The sequence below is a fragment of the Balaenoptera borealis genome (genome assembly GCF_965194805.1).
Source record: "Balaenoptera borealis genome assembly, chromosome: 19".
NCBI classification, from domain to species: domain Eukaryota; kingdom Metazoa; phylum Chordata; class Mammalia; order Artiodactyla; family Balaenopteridae; genus Balaenoptera; species Balaenoptera borealis.
In genome coordinates this window covers 11,463,600-11,486,185 of record NC_138878.1, presented here as the reverse complement: position 1 = coordinate 11,486,185, position 22,586 = coordinate 11,463,600, and the positions used below count along the sequence as shown (strand labels likewise).

General features: G+C 59.6%; 2 protein-coding genes across 8 annotated transcripts in view; one reads left to right on the top strand and one right to left on the bottom strand.

Annotated features, from left to right (window-relative positions):
* Nucleotides 1-406: 406 nt before the first annotated feature.
* On the top strand, nt 407-4,915 carry LOC309616153 (chymotrypsinogen B-like; the record flags this gene model as incomplete). The annotated part of the gene is made up of 7 exons (XM_082366423.1): nt 407-458; nt 1,241-1,344; nt 1,434-1,513; nt 1,877-1,955; nt 2,365-2,545; nt 3,383-3,516; nt 3,987-4,915. The coding sequence occupies 7 exons, from the start codon at nt 407-409 to the stop codon at nt 4,146-4,148; spliced, it is 792 nt and encodes a 263-aa protein (XP_082222549.1). The 3' UTR covers nt 4,149-4,915.
* Nucleotides 4,916-5,060: 145 nt separating this feature from the next.
* The window catches only part of BCAR1 (BCAR1 scaffold protein, Cas family member), a 52,825-nt gene continuing 35,299 nt past the window's right edge, over nt 5,061-22,586 (bottom strand). For 5 of the 7 annotated variants that reach the window (XM_082366333.1, XM_082366334.1, XM_082366335.1 and 2 more), the window contains 6 exons: nt 17,876-18,487; nt 12,541-12,702; nt 12,253-12,369; nt 10,263-11,360; nt 9,361-9,450; nt 5,061-6,069 (listed from right to left, as the gene is read on the bottom strand). In XM_082366333.1, coding sequence (XP_082222459.1) covers nt 5,557-6,069; nt 9,361-9,450; nt 10,263-11,360; nt 12,253-12,369; nt 12,541-12,702; nt 17,876-18,487 — 2,592 coding nt within the window. In that variant the 3' untranslated portion in view covers nt 5,061-5,556. The remainder of the gene's footprint in view (nt 6,070-9,360; nt 9,451-10,262; nt 11,361-12,252; nt 12,370-12,540; nt 12,703-17,875; nt 18,488-22,586) is intronic. The other 2 variants (XM_082366332.1, XM_082366331.1) reach the window with 1 other exon arrangement.

Sequence of the window (22,586 nt, the reverse complement as noted above, 5' to 3'; positions counted from 1 at the left end):
GGCTTCTGAGAGTTCACTCTGCTCCTGAATTTGGACCTTCACTGAACCAGGTGTCTGGGAGGGCCCCTCCTTAGTCCACCTCCCAAGAGTGGCCAGGAAGGGCACAGGCAGATAAAGGGGAACCTTGGCCCCCACCTCTCACCTCATGCTCCCACCTCCAACTTCGGGGTCCTCACCATTCACCCCCGGCTCAGTGTGCCCAGGGCCTGCCCACACACCTGTGATTCCAGGAAACCTTCCCAGGAGTGGCCCCCAAGGGCTCAGGCCCACGTTGGAGCCAGGTGCTTCTCAGCCCAAGGTCTCATGATAAGGAGGGGATGGCGAGGCAGGCTAAGATTGGTGGGTTGAGGGAATATATTGGGCGGTCCCTCGGGCAGACCCCATCTCACCTGCTGAGTCACATACCATGGCCCTTCTCTGGGTTGTCCTTGGCTTCTTCCTCTTTGGCAGCAGCTTCGGTAAGTGCAAGGCTCAGGCAGGCCTGGCAGCCCCAGGCCGAGCCTCGCCCACCCCCTGACCCCCAACCCAGAGGCAGGGAACAGGAGGGCCCTAGTCCTCGTACCTCTAACTACCCCTGCCACCTGCCCCTCCAGCTGCCCCCTGAGCCTCCTTGGGCTGCTCTGCCCAGCTCCCCACTCCTCCACTGGGCGCTCCTGGAGCCCCCTCCACTGCCTGGAGGTCCCTTGGGCCCTGCCTAATTTGGTCTCCTCCATCCACTCAGAAGCTGGGGTGGTCTGGGCTCCTCCACCCTCCAAATGTGCCACCAGGCTGTGTGAATGCTGCCTCGAGAATGTCCCCCAGGCCCATCCATCTTGCCCTGCACCTCCACCCTCTGGATCTGGACAGCCTCCTGCGTGTGTGCCACCCCAACTGGGGTAACAACCTCACCCAAACCTGCTCCCCCTGCAGACTCAGAGGCCATGAGAGCCCCCAGGACTCAAGCAGGACATCCCAGCCCTCAGGACAGAATCCTGGGCTCAGAGTGGGTTGGACACTCCCCTCAGGGCACAGAGCAGGCGGGGGAGCCTGGGCCCCAACTCCAGATACCCTCAGCCTCGGGGACCGTCCACAAGGGCACCTTCTAAGGGCAGCTGTCAGCTGGACCGGTGGGGGGCTGAATTCCTTGCAGCGGACAAAACTCTGGGTGCCAGGGTGCCACAGAGACCTGGAAGTGCTGAGTCTTCCCCTGACCCCCTTGGGGCACCACCCACTGACCAGCCGCACTGTCCTTGCCCCTCAGGCTGCGGGGTCCCCACCATCGACCCTGTGCTGAGCGGCCTGTCCAGGATCGTCAACGGGGAGGACGCTGTCCCCGGCTCCTGGCCCTGGCAGGTGTCCCTGCAGGTGAGGGGGAGGCTGAGGAGGGGCAGGTTAGACAGGGAGGGGTCAGGCAGGAGAGGCAAGGCTGACTCCCCCTCCCCCCGTCTCCGCAGACCAGCTCCGGCTTCCACTTCTGCGGGGGCTCCCTCATCAGCGAGGGCTGGGTGGTCACCGCCGCCCACTGCGGGGTCAGGTGAGGCCTGGGCTGGGGCAGGAGGGGCCCCCACTTCACCTGCCTGAAGAGACCACCTTCACTCGCTCCTAACCCCGACCGGGCGCTGCCGGCGAGTGGGAAAGAGTCTGGCAGAAGCTGCTCTGTCCCCAGGCTGCAGAAGACCCCAGCCCTAGCGCCCCACCTCCCCAGACCCCAGCTTGGTCCAAGACAGCTGGTCTGGGCCTCTGCCTTCACTGTACAGATGGGGAAACTGAGGCCCCAAGGTCACCACGCGATTCAGTAGCCCAGCCGGGGCTCACCCTGCCTGGCACGCTGTCCGGGCGCTCCTCTGAGGAGGTGGCCGTGAGCCTGAGCTCCGTCTGCCACCTCCTTTCTCTCCAGGAAGAGTCACCTCGTGGTGGCCGGGGTGTCTGATCACGGCTCCGAGGAGGAGGCAGTCCAGGTGCTGAGGGTCGCTGAGGTACAGACGGCCGGGCGGGCAGCCAGGAGGGTGGGCCCCTGGGGCGCAGAGGAGCAGGAGGGCAGGGGGAGAGGGGGCAGACGACCCCGGCCGGCGGCTCAGGCCTCACCCCGCTGGCACTGCTCCAGTCTGAGCTTTCTTCTCTTTCCCAAATAATAAAGCTCCTTTACAAACACTGAAGGTTGTTTCTGATTATAAGTTTTGCTCATTGTAGAAAAACGCAAAATATGTCACATGCCATTTCCCCAGCACCCCAGGGATTTGGTCTGTTCAGCCTCATCTGCGTTCCCTTCTCAACACTCTGCCCCTTCGGCACCGCCGGCCCCTCCCAGTGTGCAGGCCTGTGTGCCCCTAAAATCTCCCAAGTCCTCCCTCTGCGGCCCACCCAGCCCCCACCCTTTCCACACAGGTCTTTGAACACCCCCTGTGGGACCTGCGCACGGTCCGAAACGACATCGCCCTGCTGAAGCTGGCCACGCCCGCGAGCCTCTCTGGGACCGTGTCCGCCGTGTGCCTGCCCAGCGCCAACGCCAGCTTCCCTGCGGGCTCCCTGTGCGCCACCACGGGCTGGGGCAAGACCCGGTACAACGGTGAGTGCCCTGAGGACTTTTCAGGAGTGAGACTCATTCTGTTTTTTGGTCTAAATTCCAAACACAATCATAAATTGCAACAGTCAATAAATCTTCCATTTCTTTACTTAAAACCCTCTTAATGAAAACCCTACCAAACATGAATAAAAATGAGGGTTAATAATATATACGTAAACAGTTTCTGAAGAAACACCTAAGTACCAGCAAGTCTCGGGCGAGAACCTGCAAGGAGATGGACAGCCCGGATTTCCCTCCAGACTGAGGAGGGTGGGTGCGTCCAGCGCCCCTGAAGTCTGGGCCCGGAGTCCAATGTCCTGGTCGGGTTCGGGCCTGAGCGCCCAGGTGCCACCCCTCCGCAGGTTCTTCCTCGGCGTCCTGAGTTCTTCTGCCCCGGCCACGGCCCACCGGCTGGTCCCGTAACAGGACAGAAGCAGCCGGGAAAGGGCAGCAGGAGGGAAGTGCTCCCTTGGGGGTCCCCTCCAGTGTCCCCAGTCAGAAGGACGTCCATCCCCTTCCCTGGGGAGGAAGGCCGGCCCCTCCACCCACACACAGTGGCCGGCAAGGCCCAGAGCACACGGGGCTCCGAGGCAGGACTTGTTGCAACAACTGCTGGAAGCACAGTCCCCGCTGTCTGGTGTGGAATCGCAGAGGAGCCGCGTCCCAGACTCTTTGAAGGTGTCAGGGAAGGCTCGAAGCTCGGTGTCCACGATCATCGTGACGGAGGAAGACGAGCACCGTGCAGGGGGAGGGCAGGGCTCAGGCGGCCCCTCGTCTCTTCTCCCCAGGGGCGGGCTGGTGGGATGAGGGGCCCTGACCCCATGCCCTCTGTCCTTGCAGCTCTCGAGACCCCCGACAAGCTGCAGCAGGCGACCCTGCCCATCGTGTCCAACGCCGACTGCAGGAAGTACTGGGGCAGCAAGGTCACCGACATGATGATCTGTGCGGGCGCCAGCGGCATCTCCTCCTGCATGGTACGGCCTGGCTCCGCTACCCTGCCCGCCCTCACTGACCGTGCCTCCCCTGGCCAGGCCAGGAGGCCCACTCCTCTCTGCCATGACCTGTCTAACTTCATGCCCTGCCCAGTGCCCCAGTGAAGGGCTGGACCAGCCCTATCAGATGCCCCTGGTGAGGTCCGGCTCTGGCCAGGTGTGGTGTGGGGCTTCCCAGGGGTATTTAATCTCACACCAACCCCACGAGCTGGACGCTTCAGCCTATTTTACAGATGATGGGGAGGCTGAGAGGATAAGCCACCTGCCCCAGGCCCTCCAGGAGTAGGTGGCCGAGCTGGGGCTGCCATTTGAGCAGATCTGAGTCTCTTGTGCACAACCACTGGGTCCCCACTTGTGCTTTGTCTGCACCCCCTGGACTTGCCAGGTCCGGGCACACCAGGGCCCTGGTACTCCCTTTCAGGCTTGAACACAAGTCCTATCTCCTCCTACAGGGTGACTCTGGTGGCCCCCTGGTCTGCCAGAAGGATGGAGCCTGGACCCTGGTGGGCATCGTGTCCTGGGGCAGCGGCCGGTGTGGCCCGTTCTCACCAGGCGTGTACACCCGGGTCACCAAGTTTATTCCCTGGGTTCTCGGAGTTCTAGAGGCCAACTGAGCCTCTGCCCTGCCCCAGCCCCCATGTGTGTAAAACCCAAATAAAACCGCTTGCATCTTCACTTCTGTGCCTTCACCGGGGCGGGAGGATGGCTGCCTTCACCGAGGTCCCCTCTGGAGCTCAGAGCTGAGAGAGCTGGCAGATACCCAGCCCTACTCCCTTCTTCACAGAGACGGGGGAAATGAGACTCAAGTTCACACGCAGAAATGGCGAGAGCTGGGAGCAGGACCACTGGTCCCCAGAGCTCTCACCTTACTTGGGCTGCCAGACATACCCCAGACTTCCGGGAAGGGGGCCCCTGACCCAGGGTGAGGGACCCTCTTGTCTCCTACCTCCCAACTGGGAGTCCAAGTCCATGTGTAATTCAAAGGGGACACTTGTGGAGAAGTTCCACAAGCTGAAGTTAAGAGCTGCTTTCTAAGAGCTAAGTTCTGGATAAGGCCTGTGAAAGCAAGTTTCTCTCCGTGGAACAGTGTATCTCCCAGCGGCGCCCCTAGCGGGGCGCTCTCTGCCTTGGGATGCAGGGGCCCTGGAGCAGCTCCTGGAGCTGCTCCCCCCCCGCACATCGCCCTGCATCTGCCTTCGCCTCGGCCGCCTGCCCAGGGACCATGCTGGATTTTCATCAAACCTCAGCAGCGGCTGCGCCCTTGGCCACTGCACTCACGCTGAGCCTTTCTGGCCTCAAGCCCTGGATTCTGACGGCTGCTCTTCAGCCTCCCTCCAGCTGCCCAGGCTCCCCCAAGCCTTCGTTTTCTTCTGAAGGGACCCACCTTCTCCTCACCCTCCCGAGGCGCTGCCCACAGCCTCACCACAGATCTCTTCAACCCGTGACTCCACCTGTGGCATCCAGAGTGGCAAACACCTGCCCTCCCACTCACAGGTCCTCTTGCCTCTCACACCTCAGGAGAATGCTTTTCATTTTTTAAATTTTATTTAAATGTAGACTATTAGTCAAATGATTGGAAAATCAATAATGAAAAATAGTTTTTTAGGGTTTTCTCCTGGTGCAGAGAGAATACACCACAGCCACGCTTGCCCTGCCAGGGGGACACGGCACCCTCATGGGGCTGGTCAGCCCGAGGGGTCACCTGAGGCTACGTGGGTCAAGCGGTCTGCGAGCCCCCCGCCCGGCCCCGAATGTTGGGCCCTCCTGGGCCCTCAGCACGCTCAGGAAAGACGGCCAGCCACTCCTGGCCTGGGCTCCGGGGCCCAGCTCTGCTCGGGCTCCTTTGAGGAGGCACCGTCCCACATCCTGCCCCGCCATAAATATACACAAATCCCTGTACAGTCTGGGGCACCAGGCCCGGGTGGAGCTGGGGTCGCCTGTCCCCACGCCCGCGGCACGGTGGCTCTCTGGGGCCCATCGCCACCCTCCTCCCCTGCCCTCCGTCCCTCTGGCTGACGGCTCTCAGGCAGCTGCCAGCTGGCCCAGGACCCGGCGGAACTGCTGGGTGCTGTGGCCCAGCTCCTTGACCCTGTCCACCATGTCCTGGGCGGCGGCAGGCGACGGGTACTGGAGGGCAGCGGCCTTGGTGGTGGCCACGATGCCGCGCAGCAGGTCACACAGCAGGTTGCTGTAGTGGGTCACCTGGCTGCGGACGTCGGCCGCCTTCGCCTGCCGTGACAGTGTGTCCCCGATGAATACCAGCTTGTGGGCGCTGAGGATGACAAACTTGCTGTGTGCCACGAAGATTTTGGGGGGCTGGTTGGTGGCCACGGCGGTGAAGAAGGCATCCACCGCGTTGGTGAGCGTGGTCAGGTTCGCCTCGCACTGCTCCAGGTAGAAGAGCAGCAGTTGCCGGTCCGAGGGCCCCAAGCCGCCCGTCCGCCCCGGTGCCAGGGGCTGGGCTGGCATCCAGTTGGCCAGGTCGTGGTCTATGGGCCGTGACACCTCCTGCTCCAGCCGTTCAAACTGCTTCAGCTGGGGAAGAGGGAGAACAGAGTGAAAACCACAGCCACAGAGCAAAAGGGACAGAGAGGGGGCCCTTCTGGAAAGTGACAAAGCTCAGAGTCAGTGGGCAGGGGAACAGGCTACCTCTGTCCTACTGGCCGAGCACATATCCCTGCCTGCCTTCTGGACAGTCTCCAAATAACTTTCCCACCAATCTCAAATAATTCCGTTTATATAACATTTTTGAAATGACAAAATGCTAGAAATGGGAACAGATGAGCAGCGGCAGGGGTGAGGGATGTCAGTCTATTGGTTTGGGTGCTGTTATCTAGTGACTTCAGATGCGATCACTGGGAGAAACTGGGAGAAGGGGACACAGGACTGCTTTGTACTTTCCTTCAAACTTTCTATGAATCTACAAATATTTCAAAATGAAAAGTTAAAAAAATTTTTTTCTCCTTAACATATGCAGTGTAAAAAGATTCAAAGACACCAAGCAGAAAGAAAGATAGTTATCAACTGGAATCCCATGCATCCAGAAATCTGTTAAATCTCTGGTAAACCGTCTTTTAGAAATATACACTGACGTATTTGCAGATGAAATGATGTAACATCTTCAAAATGATCGGGCGGCGGGGGTGGGCACAGGTGGGAAAGGGGTCTACATACACTGGATTACTGGTGCTGAGAATGGCTGGGGCTGGGTGAATGGTACCCGGGGTTCCTTTTCTCCAGTGGGTACCTGGGGGACTATTTTCTTCAATTTTATACATGTATTAAATTTCCCATAATAAGACTTTTAAACAAAAGCAAAAAGGTCATGGTATTTGCAAATTTCAGGAAACAAATATTCACAGGAAAAACCGGTGAATATTCCTCAAAGACGTCTTCCTTTAAACAGGAATATTCCCATTTCCTTTATAATTAGAAGACCAGAAACACACAATATATAATATTTTATAGCCTACCTTTAGCACCCAGCAACGGGTCATTCACTTCCTATCAGTGAGAACGTATAAAGCACATGGTAAAAGTTTCCACCAGCAGCAGCCTTGCCTAGGCGGCAGCGGTGTGGACTAACACGTCCTCACCACAAGCTGGTTCTGACTGGGTCGTTGGGACCAGCCATGAACACAGACTCAGGGACTCAGGTACTTGTCTAACCAAGGTTTCAGGCTTTACTTTAATTAGCAAACCAGTGTGAAACTGTCCCTTCCTAGCACGTGAAACCCTCTTTCTTTCCCTCGTAGGCTACCTGGTGAAACTTGCTTGGCTCTTCCGTCCAGTGGGAGAATACACTCTTTTTGTTCTGTTTTACCTTCGGTGGGTCTTTTTCATTCTTTGACAAACTCTTGGTAGCTACACAATATTCTACTGTACGAATGCTCGCACTTTATTCAACCAGTACTCTACTGTGAGGTATTTGGTGGTGGCAGGCAGGGGCTGTTTCCAGATTTTTCACTGATGCAGAAAGCGAGCGACAAACTTCCCTGTCAGGGTATTTTATGTTCCTGTATTTTATTTGTACTTGATGTCCCTCGCTTAGGAACTCTAGATCTTTAGTTTCTCACTCACATTCCTTTTATCCCAGCTTCTAGTAATTTATCTAAGTGACTGACCAGATATGTGAAGAGATTTATAGTCAGCACAGCTTTGTTTACAAAAGTAGCTCTGGGAACAAACTAAATGTCCACCAACACAGGACTGGTTAAATAAATGTTGCAACAGTCCAGAGAAAGACAAAGAAGATAAAGCACATGCCCATTTCCTAAGTCAGTGGAGATTCCATACATATATAATTATTAACATCTGTACCTTTACTGAACATGTTCTATGTGCCCAGCACCTCCTAAGCATTACATATTGTTTACTCATTTAATTCTCACATCGACCCCAAGACGGATGCAACTACACTTCCCGCTTGACAGCTGGGGAAACGTGGCTTTGAAAAACGCACACCATGGCCCAGGTCTCAGGGTGAACCTGGTGGGCTCTCTCCTACACCATCCTTCCCCATGCCCAGGGAAGGTGGGGTGAGGAAAACTTTCCGGGTGATATTTCTGTGTTTATTTTGTACTAGACTATATTTTAATTTTTTAAATCTTCATAATCAAAATAAAACTCCCTTAAAAAAAGAAAATCCCGGACTCCCCTGGTGGCGCAGTGGTTAAGAATCCCCCTGCCAATGCAGGGGACATGGGTTCGAGCCCTGGTCCGGGAAGATCCCACATGCCACGGAGCAACTAAGCTTGTGCGCCACAACTACTGAGCCCATGTATCACAACTACTAAAGCCCGCGAGCCACAACTACTGAGCCCACGTGCCACAACTACTAAAGCCCGCGCTCCACGACAAGAGAGGCCACCGCAATGAGAAGCCCGCACACTGCAACAAAGAGTAGCCCCCGCTCGCCGCAACTAAAGAGAGCCCGCACACAGCAACGAAGACCCAACGCAGCCAAAAATAAGTAAATAAATAATTTAAAAAAAAAATCCCTCTCCTACTCTATGGAAACAAGCCAAAATATGAAGAAAATCCAATGTCCTCAGATAAACACAGTAGTATTATTTACAATAAGAAAAACTGGGTACAACGTAAACATTCAACCATAATAGACGTAGGTTGACTTTAAAAACAACTTTGGGCTTCCCTGGTGGTGCAGTGGTTGAGAGTCTGACTGCCAATGCAGGGGACACGGGTTCAAGCCCTGGTCTGGGAAGATCCCACATGCCACGGAGCGGCTGGGCCCGTGAGCCACAACTGCTGAGCCTGCGCGTCTGGAGCCTGTGCTCCACAACAAGAGAGGCCGCGATAATGAGAGGCCCGCGCACCGCGATGAAGAGTGGCCCCCACTTGCCGCAACTAGAGAGAGCCCTCGCACAGAAACGAAGATCCAAACACAGTAGCCATAAATAAATTAATTAATTAATAAAAATTAAAAAAAAACAACAACAACAACTTATGACGAATATTTAATGCCATGGAAACATCTTGAGATAAAAGCAGATGTAACTGTTCACAAAGTAGCATCTCAAACACGGACAGAGGCCCCTTCCGAGGCAGGAGCAAGACCGGAAACCAGCCCCAGAGCACGGTGACCACCCCTGAGGGTGAGTGGCTTCTTTTCTGTCTTCACAGTTTTCTGTGTGTGCTGAGATATCTAACCATAATAACCTAAACATAAATCCAACGAACACACGGAGACAGTCATGCAGTTGAGTGGGGACGGGCTGAGCAGGGAGGGCCCTGGGAGGCTCAGCTTAGGAGAGATTCTTAGGGACGCCTGTGCTGGGAGAGGCTGGGGAACCTGAGTGTCCTCACCTGCTGCAGCTCCAGCTGGCCCTTCCCCTGCCGCATTATGTTGCCCTTTTCCAGCAACTCCTTCTGGGTCTTCTCAAACTCTTCCTTCCCCTGGAGGGTAGACACAAGGATGCAGCTGAGCCAGAAGCCCCCTGAGGCCCAGCGGGGTGCAGTGAGACCAGCGGCCACCAGGTGGCGCTGCAGCCGCACCCAGGCTCACACTGCGGCCTCAGGCCCAGGGTGGGGGCAGCTTCCGGAGGAAGTGGCTCTCCCGGGCCTCCTTCACCTCCTGCCCCCAGGAAGGGGCTAGGCACACTCCACACGGCCATGTCGATCTTCCCTGCCCCAGCTCCCATGGCAGGAATCACATCCAGGCCCCTCCCCTTGGCATATAGGGTCTGCCCACCCATCCCTGACCACTGGGCCTTGGCACCTGCTGGCTCTCAGCCCGGAATGCCACTCACCGGGATGCCCAATCGGCTGGCACCCTGGCCTCTGCTCAGAGGCCCACCCCACCCCACCTTCCGATCACCTTGTTTGTTTCCCCCACGCCTGCTACTATCTCTGTCTTTGCTTGTACTTCAGAATTCACCTCTCCAAATCCCTAACCTCTGGCCTGGTCACGAGAGGCCCAGCCCTTGCAGGTGTTCAGGGGCCCTCCCTGGCTGGCACTGCAGGATCCCTGATGTCGGGGCCACATGGGTCCACAGGCCTGAGACAGGCTGAGGGTGGGCTTCCAGGGACCCATCTGGCCTGGAAGGTCCAAGTGAGGAGGGCACAGGGACTCACCAAGGCCTTGCTGGGGACCACATCTTCCTTTGGCCACAAGAGCCCTCTGTGGGGGGGAATCAGGGTGCCCACGACAGGGTGGCCAAGTCAGAGCCCCGAGAGGACCAGGGGACCTGGGCAGAGCGGGCACCCACCTGCAGGTGGACGTAGTCGTAATCCTCCATCCAGCCCCCCTCACTGTTCTCGTACTGCCCATCAGGCGAGTCCTGGGAGGTGAACCTGGGGGGTGAGGGCAGGGGCCGGGACTGGATGCTGCTGGCCTTGTCGGTGGGGTTGGGGTGCAGGGGGCCACCCCCCTCAGGCCCTGGGACAGAGGCTTTGGTCCGTCTGAAGAGCAGCGAGGCGTTGCCATGCAAGAAGGAGGCCAGCTGCTTGACATCCTCGGGCACAGCCCGCGAGCAGGCCACCAGGCGGTCCAGGTCTTCGGGAGTGGCCCCCAGGCCTCCCCGGCTACTGTCAAGGGTCTGACCGTGGGCCACCAGCGTCTGGTACACGTCCTCCATCTTCTGCAGTTGCCGGCTAAGCTTGGCGTGCAGCGTGCGGTCGGAAGTGTGGGCGGCATTGCCCACAGCGCTGCGGGCAAACTCCAGCAGCTCGTGGACGGCCCCGTGGACGGCGGCCACGGCAGCCCGCAGGTCCTGTGCCGGAGGCTCCTGAGGCTCGGAGGTGCTGCGCCAGCCCCCACACCCACCCGCACTGCCCGCCAGGTCCAAGAGGTGGGCCACGGTGGCGCTCACGCCCTGCTGCAGCCGTGCCAGGGCCTCCACGGCCACCTCCAGCTCCAGGGGCTCACGGCCCGGCACCGCCGCCTCCAGGGAGGAGGCCGACTGGCTGCTGCGTGTGCTGCCCGTGCTGGAGGCCGACAGGCGCTTGGCGTCGGCCGGGGCCTCTCGCTCGGCGGGGGGGGGCACCGCGTATACACCGTCGTCGGCCACGCTGCCGTTGGCTGCCTCGGGAGGAAGGACCCGCTCTCGGGGCACGTCGTAGAGGGTGCCCGGGCCAGGCCGCCGCAAACCGGGGGGCACGTCGTAGAGGTCAGGAGCCGGGGGCGGCACGTCGTACACGTCCTCCGCTGCTGGCGAGTCCGGAGGGGGTGCGGCGAGCACCAGCGGGTGGCGGGTCGGGTCAAAGGGCTTGGCCTTGGCGAAGGCGGGGGGCACGTCATAGGTCTCCTCACGCAGCAGTGGGCCGTCGGGCACGTCTTTGCTCACCGATGGAGGAACATCGTACACCTGGGGGCCAAGAAGTGGTCAAGGCTGCTGGCCCATCTGCCCACCCGGGAGCCTACGGGCAGGACCCAGTCACACACACAGACACAGCCCAGCGTGCACATTTGTCATGATTCTTATTCATGCAGGTTACGGTTGAGAGCCCAACTCTGGGGCCAGACCAGAGTTCGAAATCCTGGCTCCACTGCTTACTACCTGTGTGACCTAAGGCAAGTGACTCCACCTCTCTGTGCCTGTTTGCTCACCTGTAAGATGGGAAAACTCCCTCACAGGTTTGTTGTGAGGATTACGTGAGCTAATTCACTGCGTATCTGCAAACGCTCAGTGAGAGGTCAGCTACCATACCACTACCGCCGCCGCCATCAGCACCACCGTCACCACCATCACCACCCACGTGACCACCAGCATCACCATCACCACCACCACCACGTGCGTATTATTCTCTATTCTGTGACAGGTACCTGGCTGAGCTATGTGCAGGTTGTATTCAGGGTAACAACACCCTGGTTCGCCCAGGACAGTCCTGGTTTGTGCCTGATGCCCCCTCATAACTATCTTGTCATTCTCCTTTCACTCTCAGAGGTATCCTGGTTTGGATGATAAATCCTGTGGTCACCTTGCTGATATCCTGTGTGATCCTCTCAAGAACCTCCTGAAGAAGGCCTTACAAGGGACCCTTTTACAGATGAGGAAGCTGAGTCTCAGAGGGGCTCAGTTTCCACTTGTCACAGAGCGAGTGATGGGCAGAGCTGGGGTTTGGAGGCAGGTCTCTCAATGCCCCCAGCTCTGCAGACCTGAGTCCCCACCCCAGGGCACGCACACACACTCACACCCAGAACCCCAGGCACAGATCGGGCCTCAGCCTGTGAGGGCCCAGCATCCCCTAAATGCTTACCGCATGACGGTTGGATGGCGGCAGGCCCTTCTCCACACTGGGGGGCACATCATACACGTCCAGCGATGGGTCCCGGCCATTGGGACCCTTGACAGCCATGGGGGGCGTGTCATATACCTGAGGGCAGAAAAGGTGCAGTAATACAAGTGCCAGGGCCACCTGAGGGGACAGAAAGAGCAGAAACCCACAGCTCTACCCCAGGACCACCCAGGCTGGGGCCAAGAAAGCCCAACTCTCCATGCAGGGCCAGGCTGAGGCCCCCCCGTGCCCACCGGCCCCGACACCTACCTCCTGGCCGTACTGGCTGGGAAGCAGCCCCCGAACAGGGGGCACGTCGTAGATGTCCTGGGGCCCCGGGGCCAGCAGGTGGCGTGGGATGTCGTACTCGTCCTGCTCGGGCTGGGGGGCCTCGAACACATAGCCTTGCCCCACGCGGGTGGACACCGCCACCTGGGGGCAGACAGCCAACCGTCACCACCGGCCCTGGAGAGATTCCACCGCCCCGTGAGGTGAGCAGGACATACGTAAGGGGGCTCCCCAAGGGTGGGCTCAGAGGCAAGGGTGTCCGCATCCCTTCGTATTCCCTGCCCTCTCTCTCTTCAATGGAATACAGCACGTGGCGAATACAAGGACCCCCACTATTTGTTTAGAGCCGTTTGGTTCTGGCAGGAAACAGAAGTGGTCTCTACAGCTGAATGACCCAGAAGGTTCCAGAGAAGAGAACATGTGGGCTGATGGAAGAGGGGCCACCCTTGACTGAGGTGCCCCTGCTGGATGGCACCTCCCAGCTGCACCCTCCTTCGAGAGGCCTGCCCAGCAAGGAGTTGTCCCTACCATAGGACCCAGCAGCCACCTTCAGGCTCCAGGACAGATGTAGGTGGCAGTGATGGGCTGTGCCCTCCTCGGGCTGGACCCAGAGGAGGTGGCCTGCAGGAGATCCTGACAGTCAGGGCCTGGGGGCTCCAAGCCCTGCCCTCCTCGTCCCCCCAGCACTCTTGGGGAGATTCCTGAGAACGGGGCCACCAAGAACCCCCAGCCCCTCAGGGCCAGCTCTCCTGCAAATGGAAGGATGGAAGCTGTTTTGGCAAGTTGTGTGTGGGTGTGAGGGACTGACCAAGACCAGAACCAAGACCTGTATTCCCCACCGCACCACACCCTCGGGGCCACGGGGACCACCCCTCACCTAACAGGGTAAGGCCTTCGTGGGGGGATGTTGGCCCAGAGAGGAGGCCAGCCCCTTCCCTCCCCGGTGCCCCTCCCCTGTCCCGAGGTGCAGGGCGAGAGCTGGCACCGCTCGCAGGCAGTGTTGGGTGGGCAGCCTCCTTCCCTGTGGGCACCGGGCCCTGTGGGAGGGGTCAGCCCTGTAGGAGGGGCTGGCAGGATCCTCTAACCCAGCTCAGGGCACACCTCCTCCACAAGGCTCCTGGCTCAGCTCTTCTCTGACAAAAAGGCCTTTTGTTCCCTAATCAAATGGGAGGTCTGGGACAGTGGTGACTCAGGCGCTCCCCACACACATCCCTGGGGGCAGCAAGGCGGAGGCAGGGCCCGCCCTGGGGCTCACGCCCCCAGAATCCTGCAGCCCGTGCTTTGCCCAGCCCCCAGGACACCAACAGCCAGCTCTGCGGGCCCATGGGCCCTGGAGGGCACAGGCTGTGTGCACGCACCGGGCACCCCAGGAGCAGCAACGACCCCACTGAAGTGCAGGCACCACCACTTCCTGATCAGCCCAGGGCTCGTCAGAGCCTCCTGCTGATGCAGCCCCTGGTCGCCTCCCGGGGCAGCCCGGCGGAGCTGGCTCCCTGCTAGCTGCTGGGGTGAGCGCCGCCAGGGGGTGTTCCAGGCCCACTGCACCCCACCCCCGCGTGTCTGGGAGTGGTGTTGGCGGCCCTTCCCAGACTCATTTCTCTCCTCAAGCCCCAGACTTGAGTCTCCTCCAGAGCTATTTTTAGACCCTGGAACCTGCCAACAGCAGGGTGGGGGGCGGTGGCTGGCGGGAGCTGGCGGGACGTGGCAGGTTGGCGGGGACTTGAGGCGAGGCCTGAGGTGTCTCCAGGCCCTGCCGGCCTCGGAAGGCAGGTGGGAACCCAGCCCAGGACGAGGGGTGTGTGCCGCCCTCTCCACGCCCCGACGCTGGTGAGAGAGGGCGGGGCGCAGGCGGAGGGGCGCTGGGGCCGGACCCCAGGCCTGGGCCGCGGGCAGCTGGCCACTCACGCGGCTGAGTCAGTGACAGTAAGCAGCCATACTGGCCAAGAAATGTTTTCTGTTAGAAAAAAAGGCAGGCAGCCACCAGCGGGGGGAAAGCTTGTTAGGGAAACCAACTCTCCAGAGAGCCGCGGAGCCCGCTAATCACAGGCCGCCCTGCTCCACACCTGGGGCCCCATTAGCAGAACCTGGAGCCCCCTGGGGCTGGCGGACAAAGCCAGAGTCTGGGAGGAGACACAGAGCCCAGCCCGAGACCCACAAGCTCTCTCACACACACACCTCAAGGGCACAGAAGACAGAAACGCAGAGGCAGAGAAAACGCACACAATGCCCGCCGCCGGACGCGCACCCAGACCACAGACCCAGGCTCATAAGGGCGCCTGCAGCAGTGAGAAGGGAGGCTGAAGGCTCCCAAGACCCCAGGGACAGGGCGGGCCGCCTGCTGCCTTCTGCCTGGGCCCCTGGCCACCTCCGGGCCGCCTGCTGCCTGTCCCCCTTCTGCGAAATGGGCATCTCCCCTCGTGACCCAGGCCGGCTCGCTCTGTCACCACCCCCCCCGCCCCCCATCTGAGAGCCTTGGGTTCCTGCTCTGGAAAACGGAGCACCGCTGGGGGTCCTGGGGGACGGAGGCACACACCTGATGTGGGTCCCCTCCCTCCCAAGCTCCTGTCCTCCCAGAAGGAACAAGGCTGAGTGGAGCTGTGTCTCCCCCAGCCTGACCCAGTGCCACAGCTGCTCCCTCAGGCACAGCTGCAGCCCTGACCCAGAGCTCCCCCAAGAGGGACCTCACAAGACACCTCCTCCTCCGGGGGCCCCACGTGCTTCTGCCCTCAGCTCCCTAAAAGCGTGGCCCAGCCCCAAAGGGTGCTGACACCCAGTGTGGCCCTGACCTCCCCCCGGCAGCCACGCGGTTCACCCTGCTCCAGGCTCCAGGAGGCTGACCCCTCCTGGCCACCAGCCTTGTCACTCGCCCTCTGCTTTCCTGGACCCAAGGCCCCACCCACCCACCCCACAGTCTTGGCAGGGTTTCCCCTCAGCAGAGCCGACCTCCAGCCCTGGAACCAGGGGCCTCAGTTGCCCGGGCTTCTGAAAGCACAGCCTGAAACGCAGGCACACATGCATGCTCCCAGACGTTTACGGCCTTACTGCCGTTAGAAACCGCCTGGAGCCTGCCCCCAGCAGAAGGGGCGACCCAGCAAAACCAGGGGTGGTCGTCATGATCACGCTTAGGGACCCAAAATGCTTCTGATATCTGATGCTGGATTTACAACCTCAAAATGCAAAAGTATGTGTACAAATCTGTAAAAGATGAATAGAGAACACGCTAGACAAAACATGCTGAAATCCCCCAGCGATCCCCTCTTGACTGGGAAAGCTCATCTCCAGGCCTTCTCATACATTACGCATTCCTGTGACAAGCAAGCACACTTTCATGGACCATAAAATAAAAGCAGCCGCAATCGAGACTGCCCAGGCCAGGAGCCATGAGGCTTCTCAGGGGAGGGCAACCAGGTCCCAGCACACAGAGCTTTCCTCCTGGGGCCATCAGCCCGGTCTGGGTCCTCAGGGACACAGGGCCTGGGCAACCCCACCAGTGGGCATGTGCAGAGCACTCACCAGCCAGGTGAGCCCAGAAGCAGTCTGAGAGCAAGCCCCTCGTATGGGAGGGAAACAGTACCAATGGCCAAAACGTGAGCTCAAATCCACAGCCCGGAGTAAAGGCCTCACTGCTGCTTCCTGGGCCACAGGGTTTCCACTGCCTGTCCTGGCCTTGGAGCTGCGCCAAAACAAGCTTGCCTGGACTCAGGAAAGGAGAGGATGGAAAGGGGAAGGGCATGCCTCCGTGGGGAGTGTGCGGAATGTGAGCTGTTTGTGGGCACGGGTGCAGAGGGATGGCCTGCAGCCTGCCCCAAGGCTTACCCCCAGTCACCCCTCCTCCCCCAAAGCCATCTGGGGAGCAGCCCAGTCTGGGCTACCCCAGTCCAGCATGGCTCACTTCTGCCACTGGCCTGTCTCTGGCCAAGCGGTTGAAGGAGCAGGTAGGGAAGTGGAGCCAGTGACCCAGAGTCCCCTGGTGGCCAGTGTCCACAGAGCCCCACCCTGAGCCAGCCAATGACCTGGGTCCAGGTCTCCCGCTCCAAGCTCTGCCTGTGGCGGGGCAGGGCAACACTGCCTGCTGAACCGCTGCCCAGCTGGCATCTGAGCCCTGGGCCGGCTCTGAGGAGAGGCTCAGCGCCGCGCGGTGAGTGTCCTCAGACACCGGCTGCTCTACACTAGACATGGCACTCTCCAGTCCTGCCTCCTTCCTAGGCAGACAGCCCTGGCTGTGAGGGCACATACGCAGGTCTGTGTGGAGCTGAGGTGCTGGGCTCAGAGCCTTGCCCCCCGCCCAGCCTCCCACTGGCAACAGCCCACCAGGGACTTGAACAAGAGCCCCTTTCACGGTGAACCTACAATCCCGCAGGCAGTGTCCTCCCCGCGGTCTAGGAATCACGAGCAGGCCACCCTGCAGGTGCCCACAACCCACCAACACGGCCCAGGAGAGGAGAGGGTTGGGTGCGTGTGGATCTAGATGAGCTGCACCCACAGGGGGACCGTGGGAGCCCCTGGGCACGTGTTGGCTGGCCTCTCCCCTTTGTCCCTTCCTCCCTTCTCTGCTGGCTGGAACTCATGCGGCCACTGTCCTGGCCCGCGAGCCCCGTGACGAGGTGGCAGAGCAACAAGACAGAGGACCTGCCCTCCACCACCTGCGCTCCAGGAGGAGCCACAGGCTCTGACAGTCTCGGAGGTGCCCGCCAGCGCCACACCGCTCACCCCCAACCATGCTACGTGAGAGAGAAACAACTCTGTCATCGAGTCCATTCTTCTGGGTTTCCAGCCACTCTGGCCCAACTGCAGCCCTGTGCTCCATACTCCATTTCTCCCCTTCAAATGCCTCACAGCTCCCCTTTCCTGGGCTCCCTGCACCCTCCCCTCTGGGCAGAATGGCTTCACCAGGACATGGTTGGGCAGGTCACTCCTACCCAACACCCTCCGCCCTCAGGAAGGTTCCAGGCCCCTGGGGGTCCATTCCCAGCTGCTGCTCAGGCCTCCTTGGTCAGGCCCCACCTGCCACAACAGTCTTTGACAGGCTGTGTCCTCTGCTGCCGACACCCTTCCACTGGGGCTTGTCAGCTAAAGGCCACCTCATGGTCCAAGGCCAGCTTGATGTCTCTTCTCGGGCTGCTCACACGCACGTCAGCAGACATATAAACACATTCCCCAGACACTCACCTCCCACCTCGACCCCAGACCAAATGCAGAGCGGCTGCTGGAGTCCCGGAGGTCCCCAAGGGTGCCTGGCTGGGCCCTGCTGCATCCCAAAATTGGGCCCGGCTGAAACCCACCAGGAGGGCTGCCTGGCCACCCAGGGAGGCCTTACCTTGGCTGGTGGCTTCGTCCCCTCCCAGCTCCGTGCATCCATGGATGGGGGGACCTGGTAGATGTCGTGTCCTATCCCAGCGGAAGGCGGCACCTGGTAGATGTCCTGGGCAGGGCTGCCAGGCCCCGGGGGCACCTGGTAAAGGTCTGGGGCTGGGCTGGGAAACGGGTGATGGGGCATCTGCTTGGAGAACGTGGCTGTCTGTTTGGCCGGGGGAGACTGGAACTGTGGGCTGGGCCCAGGGGCTTGGTAGAGGCCTTGCTGAGTCTTGCTGGGGGTGGGCACCAGGTAGACACTGTCCGGCTGGGGCTGGTACGTGGCAGGCAGCATGGGTGTGTACTGGGCTGCCGGGGGGTGGAGGCTGGGCTGAGGCAGGGCAGAGCTGGCGGGCGGGCCGGGGCCAGGCCCCACGGGCTTCTTGTCATGCATGCCCACGAGGATCTTGAGGCGGTTCCCGGGCACGATGCCTTGGCGCCCGTGCAGCGAGCAGAGCCACCAGCCATCTAGGCCCTGCGTGTCCCGCTCCAGCACCGTCATGATGTCGCCCTTGCGGAAGGAGAGCTCATCTGGGGACTCGGCCACATTGTCGTAGAGGGCTTTGGCCAGCACGTTCTGGGGGAAGAGGACACAGGCGGGCGTGAGGGCAGGAGGACATGCGCTGGGGCTCGGCGTCCCGCCCAGCTCCCACCCCCTCCAGGACTGGGGAGGCACCTGGCCTTGGCACCGAGAAAGGAACTAAGTAGGGTTTGGCGAGATCCCCGCGCCTCTGCCCCCACTGCCCCTGGCGAAAAGGCCCAGCTGATCCTGGCAGTTTTTCAAATGAGCCTGGAGAGTGTCTCAAAATCCTCTTGACCACAGCCATCACCTGCACTCCAGGATGGCACTCAAGATACCCTAAAAAATACTCCCGGAGTCACGCTATAAGCTGGACCTAATGCTGGGGAGGGCAGCGATAATGACAATAATGGCCACCACGTCCTGGGGAGAAAACAGGATGCACACCCTCCCTTCAACTCAACTCCCTGCTGCCCCGCCAGTGCAATCAGCCAGGAGGAAAAGACCAGAGAGTGGGGAGGGGACACCCAGGGACAGAACAGTCATCATCTGCAGACCATATGTCATCTACGTACAGATTCCAACAAACGAGAGGAATCAACAGTGCTGAGGAGGGAACCTCACAGAAAAGACGTCACCAGATAACAGCAACTACAAGTTATCCAGGAGTTAATCAAGCAAAGACTCCAGAGGAGAAAATGTAACAACTGGGCCAAGCTTACTTAATAAGTTACAACTGCAATAAAAATGCCAGCCGAACTTTTTTATTTTTTGGAGGAATTCAACCAAAGGAAAAAAATCCTTCTAGAATTAAGTGGAGGAATAGAGGTCCACAAATAAGCAGGTCAATTCTGAAAATGAAATGCAAAGAGGCACTTCCTTCCTGCCGTGAGGACAGGCCACAACTCCAGTCCGTAAGCGGGCAGGGAGCAGCGGCTGGGAACACGCAGCGATGAGGAGGGCAGGACCGTGACCAAGACGCTGCTGGGAAAACTCGCTCACCGCAGGAAGAAAAGGCAATCTGGACGCTTGCCTCATGTTATAAACAAAGGCAATCAAACACCTAAATGTGAAAGCTATAACTGTAGAGCTGATAAAAGAAAAGAACTGTGGGAGAATATCTCTGTGACCTTGAGGTGGAAAAAAATTATAAACCAAACCCTTGAAAAAAAGACCACAAAAAGCACAAAACATAAGGTAACAACAACAGAAACAAAGAGATGGATTCAACCTCATCAAAGTGAATGGTTTCAGTTGGGTGGGGGAACAGCAGAAAGCTGACAGGGTGACAGGTCACCAAACGACAAGAGTCACTGATCTAGAATCTGGAGGTTCTCCTACAAACAAGCAAGGAAAAGACAAGAACACCAACAGAAAACCAATGAAATATGAAGAGTTTTCTGAAGGGGAAACCAGAATGGCCAAGATGGCCACAAAGGATGGTCAGGGATCCAGCCAGCAAAGCGGGACAGGCCTGCGGCTGCTCTGTGCTCCAGCAGGTGCCCAGGCGCCTGGTGAGGGGCACCAGCCACACCCTCCCGAGTCAGAGGAGCAAACAGGAGATCTACAGCCCAGACCGCTTTACGTAAATGTTACAAACACCTACAAAAGAACTCTACGTATTTTTCACAGACACTTGTCAAAGGACAGATTCCAGACTCATTACATTTGCATGGGTGCTTCTGGAAGAGGGACGGGAATGAGACAGGCACCAGGAATAAATGGGGAGGATAAAGCAAAACAAGGAAGCAGTCCCATACAGACTGAGGACGGCCACAGAAGGACAGCACCCCACGCCCAGCCCAGCTCTTTACTCCTGTAATTCTCCTGTTAATTCTCACAGGCACCCCAGAACTGCTGCTATGGGCTCCGTGAGTCGGCAAACCCTCCTGGAGCCGGGACACACGCTCCGTGCAGAGGCCCAGTAGCCCAGCAGCCTGTGCAGGCCTTGGCGAGGCTGTGGGGACAGACAGGAGGACCCCAGCATTGGCAGGCACTGTGCCGGCAGGCCCAGGACCTCACCAGGGACAGAGAACCGGGTGGAGAGGCCCCACGTTTTCAGTCCTTGGCCTCTGCTGCTTGCGCGGGTGAGGGCTCAGGCTGGGCCCAGAGATATCACAGAGGGGCCCCAGCCAGAGGGCCAAGGTCAGTCCAGCAGAGGGCAGGAGCGAAGCAGGCGCCTGGGTGGGAAGGCCAGGCCTGTGGAGAGGACAGTGCCAGGCCAGCTGGGCACCGGCCCCACCAGCCAGGCCTTAGCTCTGGTCTCCCTCCCCTGAGTCTCCTGGGGACTGAAGATGCAGAGCCTGGTCTAGATCTGACTCAGAAATGGGACCTGGGTTCGGACCGCCCTTCCCCACGTGGGCCTGGGTCTCATCCCCTGGATTCCAACTGGGGGCAGAGAGAAGTCGGGGTGAGGCCTCACACAAGTCTAGGAGGGCCCACCTCCACACCAGCATCAGGGGCCAGAAGGAGCCCCTCTGAGCTCCGTCTCCCCTGCCCGTCACAGTGAGGATTAGGGACGAGGACGGAACACCATCAAGGGGGACGGCAGCCCACGGGGGAAGCGGGGCAGGCAGTGCGTGCTCCAGGCCCAGGACTGCACGCCCAGACTCGGGGGAGCACTGGCGGGGAGCCCACTCCTCCAGAGCAGCTCAGGAGGAGCCAGAGGCCCGAAAGCTGGGAGCCAAGAGGGACAAGGCCCAGGGGAGAAGCCAGCCCAGGCAGGCAGCGCACAGAGAGCAGAACAAGCGAATTTGCCCTGCACCAAGGTGAGCGCCAGGGCAAGGGCCCTCGGAACTACCGGCGGCGCCAACACTGTCCACACCGCAGTTAGGACGGTTAGCAGTGCACTGAGGCATAAATGAGTCCTCAATAAAATGTCACTTCAACTTAAAAAATGGGGAGAGGATAATGTTTGAGACAATGGGGGATGCTTTTTCAGAAATTTTCAATTTGTATTTAATGAGCATTTCTTGGTTTGGGGGTTGAAAAAATATACACCCTGAAAAAGAAAACAGTGGACTACCTCCTAGGCTCCAAGGCAGGATGGGACGGGCAAGGCCGAAGCAGGTCAGAGGCCAAGGCCCCAGGAGGAGCAGATGGGGCGGGGGCTGCCCTGCTGCCCACTGGACTCATGGGTCCCATCCCCAGGCTGCCTGCAGGAAAAGCAAGTTTCCCAAATATGGTCTGCAGCCTGCTCAGGGAATCACACCCCATCAGGGGGGCGGGACACCCAACCCACCCTCCCCCAATGACCCCAGAACACAAGAGCCACCCCGCTGGGTCCCCTCAGCCCCTGCCCTGGTGACCACAGGAAGTGCCAGCAGAGTGAGTCACAGGAAAATTCCCCTCCAGCCCAGTCAAAGGGGGTGGGGTGCAGACAGAGGGGAATGCCCCTCAGAGGCCCCTCACCTCTTAGAGGAGGGCAGCCCAGGGAAGGCTGGCAGAGGGGCTTCGGCCAGGCCCTGCTGGGCAGGGCTGGACTCTCAGGGAGGCTGGAGAGCTCTGCCAAGGGCAAGGTCCAGCGGGAGGGGGAAGGGGAAGGAGGGAGGGTCCCCTGGACCCAGGAGAGCTGCCCAGGGAGCTACCGGGGCCTCCTGCACCCAGGGTGGCCCGCTCTCACCTCCTGGGCATGAGCTCGATGAGCAGTCAAGGCCAATTCCGACTGCAACTGTATAGTCCAGGGCGGCCGGAGCCAGGCTGGGAAGCACCTCTCAGGGTGGGCACGTGGCACCAGGCGCCTGGCACCAGGAGCTCCTCTGCCTGCGTCAGCTGGTGCCCCCCTCCCCCCGCCGAGCCCCAGAGGCAGGCTCTCCGCAGTCCTGGGCACTGCTGGCGCCGCAGCGCTCCAGCTGGCCAAGCACCCGCCCCTTTGGGCCCCTAAGCCTCTCCAGCTGCTCCTGACACACTCCTCCACCTCCCTCCAGGGCAGAGCAGCAGCTGAGACCAGACCTGGGCCTGGCTCTCCCTCCCACTGCTGGGGACCTTGGGCAAGTCCCTTAGCCTCTCTGAGCACCCAGACCCCTTGTGTTAAGGTGACAATCCTGGTTTCATAGGGAAGTTCTTTTGTGTAATAAAAGATTCACCTGGCATCTGCCCTCTGCCAGGTGCTGGGCCAGGCCCTGCAAGACGGTGCAAGCCTAGGTCGACCAGGCCC